The sequence below is a fragment of the Microcaecilia unicolor genome, chromosome 13 (assembly GCF_901765095.1).
Source record: "Microcaecilia unicolor chromosome 13, aMicUni1.1, whole genome shotgun sequence".
Taxonomy (NCBI): Eukaryota; Metazoa; Chordata; class Amphibia; order Gymnophiona; family Siphonopidae; genus Microcaecilia; species Microcaecilia unicolor.
In genome coordinates, this window is record NC_044043.1 from 11,411,030 (window position 1) to 11,424,410 (window position 13,381).

The 13,381-nt window shown below is 46.9% G+C and overlaps 1 protein-coding gene across 1 annotated transcript in view; it reads left to right on the forward strand.

The window, feature by feature from the left end:
• The window catches only part of MYL10 (myosin light chain 10), a 67,390-nt gene that overhangs the window by 17,592 nt on the left and 36,417 nt on the right, over window positions 1-13,381 (forward strand). Inside the window, exons 2-3 of the mRNA XM_030186107.1 lie at window positions 2,847-2,936; window positions 4,570-4,645. Coding sequence (XP_030041967.1) covers window positions 2,847-2,936; window positions 4,570-4,645 — 166 coding nt within the window. The remainder of the gene's footprint in view (window positions 1-2,846; window positions 2,937-4,569; window positions 4,646-13,381) is intronic.

Sequence of the window (13,381 nt, forward strand, 5' to 3'; positions counted from 1 at the left end):
GTATAGGTTTCATTTATAAAATAGATGTTAACATATGCACCTATGTGCCTTTTGTGCTTTCACACCCTTTTATAAAATTTCCCTCTGTGAAATCTGCTTTTAAATTAGAATTGCCTTCCCTCAGTACAGGTAAAAATACATGGCTCCACATCATTCATACTATAAGAACAGAAGCATTGCCATACTGGGACAGACTGAAGGTCCATCAAGCCCCATATCCTGTTTCCAAAGGTGGCCAAAATCCAGGTCACAAGTACCTGGCAAAAATCCAGGAATGTAAAACAGATTTTATGCTGCTTATCGTAGAAAACAATAAATGGATTTTCCCAAGTCCATCTTAATAATGGCATATGGACTTTTCTTTTAGGAACTTATTTTTAAACTCCGCTGAGGTAACGGCTTTTACACATTCTCTGGCAAAGAATTCCAGAGTTTAACTACATGTTGAGTAAAGAAATATTTTCCCCAATTTGTTTTACATTTACTACTTAGTAGTTTCACTGCGTGCCCCCTAGTCCTATCATTTTTGGAAAGAGTCAGCAAGCGATTCACATCTACCTGGTCCACTCCACTCAGTATTTCATAGACCTCTATTATATCTCCCCTCAGCTGTCTCTTCTCCAAGTTGAAGAGCCCTAACCTCTTTAGCCTTTCATCATAGAATAGTCTCTCATCCCCTTTATCATTTTTGTCACTCTTTTTTTGTATCATTTCTAATTCTGCTGTATCTTTTTTGAGATGGAATAGCCAAAATTGCATACAATATTCGAGGTACGGTTGCACCATGGAGCGATACAAAGGCATTATAACATTCTCAGTTTTGTTTTCCATTCCTTTCCTTTCCTAATAATGCCTAATAATACTTTTAGAAGGACTGGGGAGAGGCGTTCCTGGGGTGTGTAGTTAGGGCAGGGTTAGAAAATAACACATGTAGATTGGATTTTTATTCTTTCCAATCCAACTGACTTTTAGGAACAAATTATGCATATGAAATTGAAAAAGTGCCTGTCTGCCTTGGGCAAAATGACTCTTTAAAAACTTAGGGGTCCTTTTACTAATCCACGTAGGCACCTACGCGCGCCCAAGACATGCCAATTCAGAGTTACCGCCTGGCTACCATGTGGCCTGTGCGATAATTTCATTTTTTACGTGCACCCGAAAATATATTTCATTTTCTGGCGTGTGACAAAAATCGAGCGGTAACTGACACTTGACGCGCGTAGTGATTACCGCACGGTTAACGCGAGAGACCTTACCGCTAAGTCAATGATGGCTGGCGGTAAGGTCTCAAACCCAAAATGGACGCACGGCAATTTTTATTTTGCCGCACGTCCATTTTTGGCAAAAATTTAAAGAAAGGCATTTTTTTTGCAGATGCGCTGAAAAATGGATCTGCGCGTGGCCAAAACCTGCACCTACACTACCGCAGGCCATTTTTCAGTGCACCTTAGCAAAAGGACCCCTTAACAGGGGGCAAAAATGGTGAAAAGAAACAGAGTTGGAGAATGGATCAGATTGGACAAAGGGTCCCACAGAAATGTTTCCTCTAAAAATGGCCCAATGCATTTCTGTGGGTTAAGCAGTTCCAGAACCTAAAGCATAGAAAACATTGATACATTGAAACATGGTGGATACAGGATTGCTCTTTTCAAATTTCACCTCCCCTCTTTCCTCCTTCTCTAGTGAAAAGAGCCAACACAAATACATACCCAGGCACTGACACACAAAATGCACACATTAGCTCGTCCATTATGACCTGGAAAATCAGGGCTTTTATTTTGGTGGCTGCAGACATGGTTAGAAACAAAAATATCTGATTCAGTGGAAACATCTTTTTGGATATGAAAGTTAATTACTTGCCTTTTCCAAAGCTGCCCGGAGGCAATGGGGAGTGAAATGACTTACCTAAAGTCACAAGCAGCATCTGTGGGAGAAAACAGGATTTGAATGCTATGAATGGTTGTTTCCCTGGTTCTTAGTCCACTGACTTACTCCTCCATTGTTCCCTGTGGAAATAGTAATATTCACATATTTATTTTATTTTCAGTAAAGGGGGGGGGGGTCTTCATTTTCCATAAAGCACCACAACTGGGACATTTTAATTGAGTTGAACGGGTAGATGTGAAGCGTCTGTTCACGCTTTCCAAAAATACTAGGACTAGGGGCATGCGATGAAGCTACAATGTAATAAATTTAAAATAAATTGGAGAAAATTTTTCTTCACTCAATGTGTAATTAAACTCTGGAATTCGTTGCCAGAGAATGTGGTAAAGGCGGTTAGCTTAGTGGAGTTTAAAAAAGGTTTGGACGGCTTCCTAAAGGAAAAGTCCATAGACCATTATTAAATGGACTTGGGGAAAATCCACTATTTCTGGGGTAAGCAGTATAAAATGTTTTGTACTTCTTTGGGATCTTGCCAGGTATTTGTGACCTGGATTGGCCACTGTTGGAAACAGGATGCTGGGCTTGATGGACCTTTGGTCTTTCCCAGTATGGCAATACTTACGTACTTATGTACATAGTCTAGACCAGGGGTTCTCAACCCAGTCCTTGGGACACGCCCAACCAGTCAGGTTTTCAGGAGGTACTGTATGCAAATTTATCTCATGCAAATTCATTATGGCTGTCCAGAAGACTGGGGTGAGAGAACCCCTGGTCTAGATGGATTTACAAAAGATGAAATATGAATTATCCTTTTTTCCCGTTCTAATGTTTATGGATTTCCTAAGGAAATATTCCTGTTTGAAAACTGCTGCACCATCTCCTGAGCCACATTCTCCAAAATGGGCCTGAGTAAATGTTTTTTTGGACCTGCATGAAAGATGTGTCTGCCATTTGTTTTCTAGGCTCCAAAGAAATTAAAAAAGAAGGTTGAAGGAGCCAGCTCCAACGTATTTTCCATGTTTGATCAAAGCCAGATTCAGGAGTTTAAAGAGGTGGGTTTCCCGTACCCTTACTTTATTGCTACATACAAATTACTCATTGCTTTGTCTCCGAGACCTTACCAGGCATGTGTATTTCTTTAAGCTAAGCGTATCCTGAGGACTTTTCTGGTTTTCTCTAATAAAGCCCAGTGACCTAACATTTCTGTTAAGCTGAAACTGCTGAAGCTATATGTTTGGATGATATAGGCCTGACCTGGACTAAACTTTGCTGTTTTTCTTTGTGTGACTAAGTGACTGTTCTAACAGTAATGGGTTCTAGCACTTCAATAACCCACATAACTTAATGGGTTAGACTATACGGACCTGTAGTAACAGTAATCAGGACCCTTTTGACTGCTCATGGGGCCCTGGGCAGACTTTTATATAAGGGCACTCCTGTTCCAGTGTCACACAACCTGTTCCCTACCCCCATCCAGTAGCACAAGTTTCTTACCCACTTGCTATCTCCACCTTCTCTTGTGGAAAAAAATCAGCAATGAAAGGTGTAGGTTGTGCTACAGAGGGGTCTCTAGTCCCACCCCTTCTGTTGTAACTTCCTGTTTCAGTGGGCTAGACTGGCAGAGTCCTCAGCAGTGTGGCCTGGATAGGGGCTCCACACTTTTAATACTTATTTTTTTTCAGTGGGAAGTGGTGGTTGGGTGGGGTGGGGCAAGGAAGCCAATCTACCAGGGGAGGGGAAAGGAGAGAAGGCAGGACCAGAGTAGGTCTTGCTCGCAGTGTCACCTTTACATATGGGCCCTATCTAAGCTGGGCCTGGGGAAGCTGCCATCCTCCCCCCCCCCATAGGAAAAAGTGCCTATGATAATTATGTTGATTATTTTAGGGGTTCTCAACCCAGTCAATCCTCGGGGCATACCCAGCCACTCAAGTTGCCTCGATTTCTTTATGAATATGCATGAGATAGATTTGCCTACAACGGAGGGAGTGCATAGAAATTTTTCTCGTGCATATTTATTGTGGGAATCCTGAAAACCTGAGGACCCGGCACTCCTAGCCAGTCAAGTTGATAACCCCCTGGATTATAGCAACATTCCATGTAGAATCTCAAATAGTAGCAACAGAATCTCAATAGTAGCAACATTCCATCTAGAATCTACAAATAGTTTCAACATTCCATGTAGAATCTCAAATAGGGAAAGGGAACTGGGACTTAACATACCGCCTTTCTGAGGTTTTTGCAACTACATTCAAAGCGGTTTACATACATTCAGGTGCTTATTTTGTACCAGGGGCAATGGAGGGTTAAGTGACTTGCCCAGAGTCACAAGGAGCTGCAGTGGGAATTGAACTCAGTTCCCCAGGATCAAAGTCCACTGCACTAACCACTAGGCTACTCCTCCACTAGGCTACTCTTACCTGACCTTGATTTGTACCTATCATTTTCAGGGCACAGACCGTAGAAGTCTGTCCAGCACTAGCCACGCCTCCCAACCACCTTCATATTCTGCTTTTCAAGTTTTTTAAAAATTAGGAAGGAAAAGTTTAAGTAAAAAGCTATTTCCCATTCCCTCTCCCTTATCTGTGTTCCTCTAGAGCTTTTATTGTTAACCGCTTAGCTGCCATATGGCAACTAGCAGTATATCAAATGAAATAAAATAATATGGATTATCACTTCTGTCATTAGGCTTTTACCATCATGGACCAAAACAGAGATGGCTTCATCGACAAAGGAGATTTGAGAGACACCTTTGCAGCTCTGGGTAAGATTTCTTGTGCATGTAAGGAAGGACTTCAGGAAAATGAAAGCTGTCTAAGGCAGAGGAGACTTAGGGGCCGATGCACAAAGGCACCTATTAAATACGGGTGCCTTGGGAAAACTTACCGAGTCGCAAACAGCGACTGATGCACAAAGGAGATCGCATGCAGATGAGATGCACAGAACCCCCTTTGTGGATCGGTCACTGTTTGCGACTTGAGCTGTCAAATACATTTGTCACTATTGTCAAATACCTTTGACAGTACACAGTCCCCCGACCCTGATCCCCAAAATCTTTCTGTCATGGTCCAGCGGAACCTGATACCAAACTTCCTCCTGGCCCCCCATGCAAAAATCCCCAGTGGTCCAGTGGACCCCACCCCTCTCATCCCCCCTAAGCAAAAATCTCCCTAGTGGTCTAGTGACCCCATCTCCTCCTCTATACCTTAAAATGATGGCAGCAGGAGGGCCGGAGCAACATCTCATCCCTCTGGGCCTGCCTTCTCAAAATGGCAGTTCCCAACCCCCGCACAGTGCATTCTGGGATGCACTGGGTGGAGTTAACTACTACTACTACTTAACATTTCTAGAGCGCTACTAGGGTTATGCAGCGCTGTACAGTTTAACAAAGAAGGACAGTCCCTGCTCAAAGGAGCTTACAATCTAAAGGACGAAATGTCAAGTTGGGGCAGTCTAGATTTCCTGAATAGAGGTATGGTGGTTAGGTGCTGAAGGCGACATTGAAGAGGTGGGCTTTGAGCAAGGATTTGAAGATGGGCAGGGAGGGGGCCTGGCAAATGGGCTCAGGAAGTTTATTCCAAGCATGGGGTGAGGTGAGGCAGAAAGGGCGGAGCCTGGAGTTGGCGGTGGTGGAGAAGGGTACTGAAAGGAGGGATTTGTCTTGAGAGCGGAGGTTACGGGTAGGAACGTAGGGGGAGATGAGGGTAAAGAGGTAGGGAGGGGCTGCAGATCGAGTGCATTTGTAGGTTAGTAGGAGAAGCTTGAACTGTATGCGGTACCTAATCGGAAGCCAGTGCAGTGACTTGAGGAGAGGGGTGATATGAGTATATCGGTGCAGGCAGAAGATAAGCACTATATAAGGAAGAAAACATTATATTGCCAGGTTTTCAAGGCAGAAACTAGATTTGTGAGCCCTTGGGCCACTGCCGTGGAGCAGCAGTGGCAGGGAAACCACCCCACACCAGAGACACGGCAGAACTCTGACAGGAATAGCTAGACTTCACCTGCACTTGACTGCCGTTCCTCAGGAGTTGAGCCCCTGGGTGCAGGCGGCCGGCAGGACTTACCGGACAGGGCAGGAATTGGATACCAACTAGGCTGAACAGAGACTGAGGGTCAGAGGGGAAAGGAATATACATGGGCAGCAACAGGGAACTGGGCTAGGACTCACAGACAGACAATACTACACAAAGCAAGAAATGGACAAGCTAAAGGACAGGAACTGAAAGCTGCAGAGCAGCCACTAAGCAAGAGACACAGACAAACAGAAACAAGACCAGGAATACAAACCAGAAACAAGACTAAGAAATAAGCAATAAACCTAAGCTAAACTACGCACAGACTAACTAGAACCGGACAAGAAACTCAAACAAAAACAAGACTAGGCAGAAGTGCAACAAAGCACCAACAAACCAGGGACCTTAGATGATGCAAAGGCAAACACAGAAGTTTCCAGGTGATTAATAAAGCCCCTCAGCTGCTGAAGTTCAGCTGCAGGAATCACAAGACAGCTATGGGTGCTGTTCAGGCACAAACAAGAGAAACAAGTCTGGCAGCCCGGAAGATCCGGACCAGACTTGGCTGAAGTCTGGAACGGGTGACAGTCCATAGCAGCCACCGGTTCTGGCCACCAGAGGGCGAAGTGAGCACAGACAAGGAAACATTCACATACGTGACTTATATGGTACTTAATCCTGCCCATACATCCCAGAATGCACTGGTGAGGGGCTGTCGCTGCCATATCGCACAGGGTGGGTCCAGAGGAAGGAGGGAGGAGGTGTTGTTCTTGCCCTCCTTGTCAGGCTTTCAAGGCAGAAACTAGGTTCGTGAGCCCTTGGGCCACTGCCGTGGAGCAGCAGTGGCAGGCAAAACCACCCCACACCAGAGACAAGGCAGAACTCTGACAGAAACAGCCAGACTTCACCTGCGCTTGACCGCCCTTCCCCAGGAGTTGAGCCCCTGGGTGCAGGCGGCCGGCACTGGATACCAACTAGGCAGGGACTGAGGGTCAGAGGGGAAAGGAATATACATGGGCAGCAAGGCAGGAAACTGGGCTAGGACTCACAGACAGACAATACTACACAAAGCAGGAAATGGACAAGCTAAAGGACAGGAACTGAAAGCTGCCAGGCAGCCACTGAAACAGGGTACAAATACTGACAGACAAGAGACAAGACTGAAAAGCTGCAGAGCAGCCACTAAAACAGGGTACAAATACTGACTGACAAGAGACAGGACTGAAAGCTGCAGAGCAGTGGTGTACCTAGGGTAGTTTACACCCGAGGCCGGTCATTTTTTAACACCCCCCTCCAAAATCCAGTACTAGGCATACACCGAGAATACAAAACACTCAGGACCTATAGAGCAATTCTACCATACCATAAGCAGTCATTTCTATGAGTCACACAAGGAAAAGGAAAGTATCTTAAACACTACAGTGAGCACCAGAACATCAATTCACCTATTGTAAAACGAAACCTGACAGAATAGTATAGATCCTCGATCCTGCACAGTCAATGCCAACTGAAAGCCATGTCTTTTTCACAAACACAAATACAACCTAATCCACTAGAGAATAAGTAATCATAAACTTTCTATTTAGACAAAAATTAAACTGAACCCCCAAGATGCCAGACTCTGCATGCAATGCAACACCACAGAAACAGAAAATGTCCCCTAGTACTGTGCAAAATATAAAGACAGCAGATGTAAATTTGAAAAAAAACTAACAAATACCAATCACCACTTTACAAATTAACAAATAGAAATAAAACAAATATAGAAAATAAAATACCATTTTATTGGACTAATACATTTAGCTGTCAGAGGCCAAAACCTTCTTCCTCAGGTCAATACAGTATAGTGCTGTTCCAGTGTCCTATCCTGACCTGAGGAAGGGGGTTTTGCTCTCCGAAAGTTAGTCAAAATTTATTAAAATTAGTCCAATAAAAAGATTACCTTATTTACATGTTCTATTATAAACATTTATTAACACAGCTACAATACTACTTTATCCTAAAGCAAAAAAAAACAAAAATATATATTTTATTTACAGTTTGTTGTCTCTGGTTTCTGCTTTCCTCATCTTCTTTTCACTGTCTTCCTTCCATCCAGCATCTGTCTTCGTTCTTTCTCTGCCATCCAGTGTCTGCCCTCTCTGCTGTCCCCTCCATCCAATGTCTGCCCTGTCTCCCTGCCCCTTCCATGCACATCTGCCCTCTATCTCTGCCCCTTCCATCCACCATCTGCCCCTGTCTAACCTCTCTCTCCCCCCCTTCCATTCATGTCTGCCCTTTCTATCCCTTCCATCCACTGTCTGCCCTTTCTCTCTGCCCCTTCAATCTACCATCTTCCCTCTCTCCCCCTTCCATTCACCGTCTGCCCTTTCTATCCCTTCCATCCACTATCTGCCCATTCTCTCTGCCCCTTCAATCCACCATTTGCCCTCCCTCTCCCTCCCCAATCCATCCATCGTCTGTCTTCCCTCTCCCCCGCTTCAATCCACCATTTGCCCTCCCTTTCCCCCCCATCCATCCATCCATCCATCCATCCATCCATCCATCCATCCAGGGTCTGCCCTCCCTCCCTCCCTCCCCCCCATCCATACATCCATCCATATAGCCATCCAGGGTCTGCCCTCCCTCCCTCCCCCCCACATCCATCCATCCATCCAGGATCTGTCCCCTCTCTCTCTCTGCCCCTTTTTTCAGCCCCCAGTTCCAGCCCCCTTATCCCACCTGCCCCGTTCTAGCCCCAGCCCACATCTCCCACCTGCCCCCCTTTTCAGCCTCCAGTTTCAGCTCCACTGAACCCCCCTCTCCCATCTGAAACTCCTTTCCTCCCTCTCCCATCTGAAACTTCTTCCCTCTCCCATCTGAACCCCCCCCCCTCTCCCATCTGAAACCCCCCCTCTCCCATCTGAAACTCCTTTCCTTCCTCTCCCTTCTGAAACTCCTTCCCTCTCCCATCTGAAACCCCCCCTCCCATCTGAAACCGAGGGGAGCGCCTAGCAGCTGCCTCAGAGCCCCGACGACGATGGCGCTTCCCAGAAGGTCCCCCCACACCGTTCTCTTCTTGCCATCACCTTCAGGCCCTTCCCTCACAGTTGTCCCGCGGCCACGCCTCACATCTGTGCCCAGTGCCCTGCTTGTAAACGAACGAAGTAAATCTCCTCGTTGTCGACTCGTCGGGCCTTCCCTCACTGGGTCCTGCCCTCGTGGAGGGCGGGACCCAGTGAGGGAAGGCCCGACGAGTCGACGACGAGAAGATTTACTTCGTTCGTTTACAAGCTGGGCAGGCTGCCTGCCACGCCGCTTGCTTTGCAGGAGATGAGCACTGCTGACTGCAGTGCCGCCAGTGTCAGCGGAGCACCCCCCCCACCCACGGACACCCGGGGCGGACCGCCCCCCCCCGGCCCCCCTTGGTACGCCACTGCTGCAGAGCAGCCACTAAAACAGGGTACAAATACTGACAGACAAGAGACAGGACTGAATGCTGCAGAGCAGCCACTAAAACAGGGTACAAATACTGAAAGACAAGAGACAGGACTGCAGCCACTAAGCAAGAGACACAGACAAACAGAAACTAAACAAGGAATACAGACCAGAAACAAGACTAGGGAAGTAAGCAAATAAACCTAAGCTAAACTACACACAGATAACTAGAAACAGACAAGGAACAAAGCAAGAAACCAGACTAAGCAGAAGTGCAACAAAGCACCAACAAACCAGGGACCTTAGATGATGCAAAGGCAAACTCAGAAGGTTCCAGGTGGTAATAAACCCATTAGCAGCTGAAACTCACTGCAGGAATCATGAGGCAGCTAAGGGTGAGGCTAGCTGCCAAACTTCAAACCAAGTCTGGAGGGCTGGAATATCTGGACTGGACCGAATCAGAAAGAAAGTCTGGAAAGTCTATGGCAGCCACTGGTTCTGGCCATCAGAGGGCAAGAGGAACACAAACCAAGACACAGGCAGAAAGCATACTGAAGCACAGAGAGGCTTAACACACACAGGTGCAGTATAGTGGAGTAATCAGAGCCATGCTGGAAGCAGCCAGCATACAGAGACAGAGACAGAACTAACTCAGGAAGCTCAGAAGCTGACCGCTGGAAATAAGGCGAGTCTGAGAGGGGTCACGACCACAATCGTGACACTCCTGTCTCCATCGTTTTAAGGTATGGGGGAGGGGAGGGGATCATCAGACCACCAGGGAGATTTTTGCTTTGGTGGGAGGGTTGGGAGGGGATGCGGGGAAGTCAGGGTACACAGGACCATCAAGGATTTTTTGCGTGGGGGGCTGGAAGGGATGTACGGGGAGTTTGGGGTCCACCAAACCACCAAGGATTTGTTGCTTTGGGTGCGTGTCTAGGGGGGTTGGGTCAGTGTGGAGGGGTCAGGTCAAGTCGGTGTGGGTCCTGAGTGCCTACCATGGACAGGTTGCTCCCCATAACCACAGATCCATACCTATGGAGTGGAGGAGTGGCCTAGTGGTTAGGGTGGTGGACTTTGGTCCTGGGGAACTGAGGAACTGAGTTCGATTCCCACTTCAGGCACAGGCAGCTCCTTGTGACTCTGGGCAAGTCACTTAACCCTCCATTGCCCCATGTAAGCCGCATTGAGCCTGCCATGAGTGGGAAAGCGCAGGGTACAAATGTAAAATAAATAAATACTGTAAAATTTTGCATGGTAAAGGTAGGCGCTCAGGTCTGTGTATTGCTTGGAAAGCTCATTTTAATACTAATGAGCTCCTTGCAATGCATTTGCATAGGGTTTTCGGTAGCTGCTGACAGCTACGAAAAACCCTTTGTGCATTACTTGCTAAATAACGTTTGCTTTAGACCAGCCACAACCGATCTAAAGCAAACGTTTAAAGCTTGGTAAGCCTTGTGCATCGGGCCCTTATTAGGTAAAGAGAGCCACAGAAAGTCTACCAAACATACTTAAAAGGAGCAGAAGGCTGCCTTTCTGACTCATACCTTTCAGCTATGACACTTTTCACAATGAAAACCAGGGAGCAAGAAACTTGTCTTGTTGATAACTCACATGATTTTGGATTAGGAGTTTACAATGAAGTACTCGCCTTTCCAAAGCTGAGCCCAAAGCCACTTACACATGTAAATTGACTTTAGGAAAAATTCCCTGCTTCAATCTTTCTAAAAGAACGTGCATATTTTTAGATGCACTTGGGGAAGTGTCCTCTGGGATGTCTTTTGGGTGGAATCTGAAGGTAAACCACATAGACCGTATCTTGAGTTATTTTCCATTTAAATTCTACCCACACAAAAAGCAGGTGCAAAATCCATGGTTAGTTTCAAACTGAAGGACACGCTCTCTTGGCAATTTGATGCATCAAGGTTTGCAGATAAAAGGCACTCAACAAAATTTAGAACGAGTAGAAGTGAATTGATTCTTTACTCTTTCAAGAAGTACAAAGACTAGGGAACACACTCAATGAAGTTACATGGAAATACTTTTTAAACAAATAGGAGGAAATATTTTTCACTCAATGAATAGTTACGCTCTGGATCTCGTTTCCAGAGGATGTGGTAACAGCGATTAGTGTATCTGGGTTTAAAAAACATTTGGGCAAGTTCCTGGAGGAAGAGTCCATAGTCTGTTATTGAAATGGACTGTCTTGTCTTGGAAAGAAAGTGAGCCCTTAGGTCCCGTAAGGCCCTGAAGGACCTCAGAGGACAGCTGTGCAACCCCAAGTCTTCACCCACGGCGACCGCCGTTCACCGAGGGTTGAGCCCCCAGCTGCAGGCGGCCAACGGGACTTCCGGAACCGCGGGGTTGACGGGCTGACCCAGCACTGGAACTGGGAGCAGAGGGAGCAGGAGGAAAGTCAGAGAAGTCCAAGAACAGGCAGCAGGTCTAGGTAGGCAGCTAACAGAGTCGTCCAAAAACAGGCAACAAGTCAGGGCAGGCAGCAATCAGGGTAGTCCAGTAACAGTCCAAAGGTCAAACCAGGAAAACAAGAACGCACAAGAAACAGGAGCACAAGAAGACTGGCCTCGGGAAACAGAACCTGAAGCAATGTTCTGTTTCAGCCCCGCTCCTTAAATACTGTCAGCACTCAGCCGCCCAGCCCCAGCCGACATGGCCGGCCAATCGGAAACCGGCTACTGAATAGATCCCTCTGATTGGTTCCGTCCAGCCTCTCAGGTGGAGCTTCGGGTTCCCGTGCCCGACAATGGAGAAGACGCTGGCCATCGTGTCTCAGCGCCATCTTCCCTGCTAGTGCAAGCGCGGACTCCATAGCCGGCGACTGAGAGCCTGGAAGCCGTGATCGCCGGCCTACGGACCCGGCCGCAGACAGGGCGGCTATTGCCGGGACGGGTCCTGGCTTTTGGCCACGGTTCTAAAATGGCCGGCCATCGCCGCAAGGAATACCGGCTCAGCCCTGACTGTACTCGAGATAGCTGGCCATCCGGGGAACCGTCGGGTAAGTCCTCTCTGGTTGCAGAACTCTCCTCCCGGCCCTTGCTTCCCGCAGAGGAGCAGCCTGAGGGAGCGAAGGATGTGACATGGACATTGGGGAAGCCACTGCTTGCTCTGGGATTGGTAGCATGGAATGTTGCTACTAATTGGGTTTCTGCCAGGTACTTGTGACCTGTCGTCCCACTGTTGGAAATGGGATACTGGGCTAGATGGACCATTGGTCTGACCCAGTATGGGTCTTATGTTCTTATGCTCTTAACATGTGGGGTGGGTTGGAGTGGGAGGGGTGGGAGGACAGAACAGTCACATTGATTGACCATGGAGAAGAAATACCCATGGTTGATTATCTTTTGTAATTTTCTGTTATAGTGGGGAGGGGGGTTGACATAGTTGACATATAAAAATGCACTGATATACATGTTCTAGAGATGGCAGTAACCAGAGAGGTAATTAAATTTGCTGATGACACAAATTTATTCAAAGTCGTTAACTCGCGAGAGGATTGTGAAAAATTACAGAAGGACCTTGCGAGACTGGGAGACTGGGTGGCTAAATGGCAGATGACGTTTAATGTGAGCAAGTGCAAGGTGATGCATGTGGAAAAAAAGAACCTGAATTATAGCTAAGTCATGCAAGGTTCCACGTTAGGAGTTACGGACCAAGAAAGGGATCTGGGTGTCGTCGTTGATAATACACTGAAACCTTCTGCTCAGTGTGCTGCTGTGGCTAGGAAAGCGAATAGAATGTTGGATATTATTAGGAAAGGTATGGAAAACAGGTGTGAGGATATTATAATGCCATTGTATCGCTCCATGGTGCGACCGCACCTTGAGTATTGTGTTCAATTCTGGTCGCCTCATCTCAAGAAAGTGATATAGTCTACTGCTAAGTCATTGCTCATTTGGAGGAAGGCAGTCTTCAAACCTGATTAACAGGTAGTTGGTTGGCAGCTGCATATCCCAACCCTTAACTAGGGGGTCCTTTTCCTAAGCTGTGGTAAGCCCTAGCATGCGTGATAAGCGCTCAGGCATAGGCCCTGGAACAGGAAGCACCCCCCA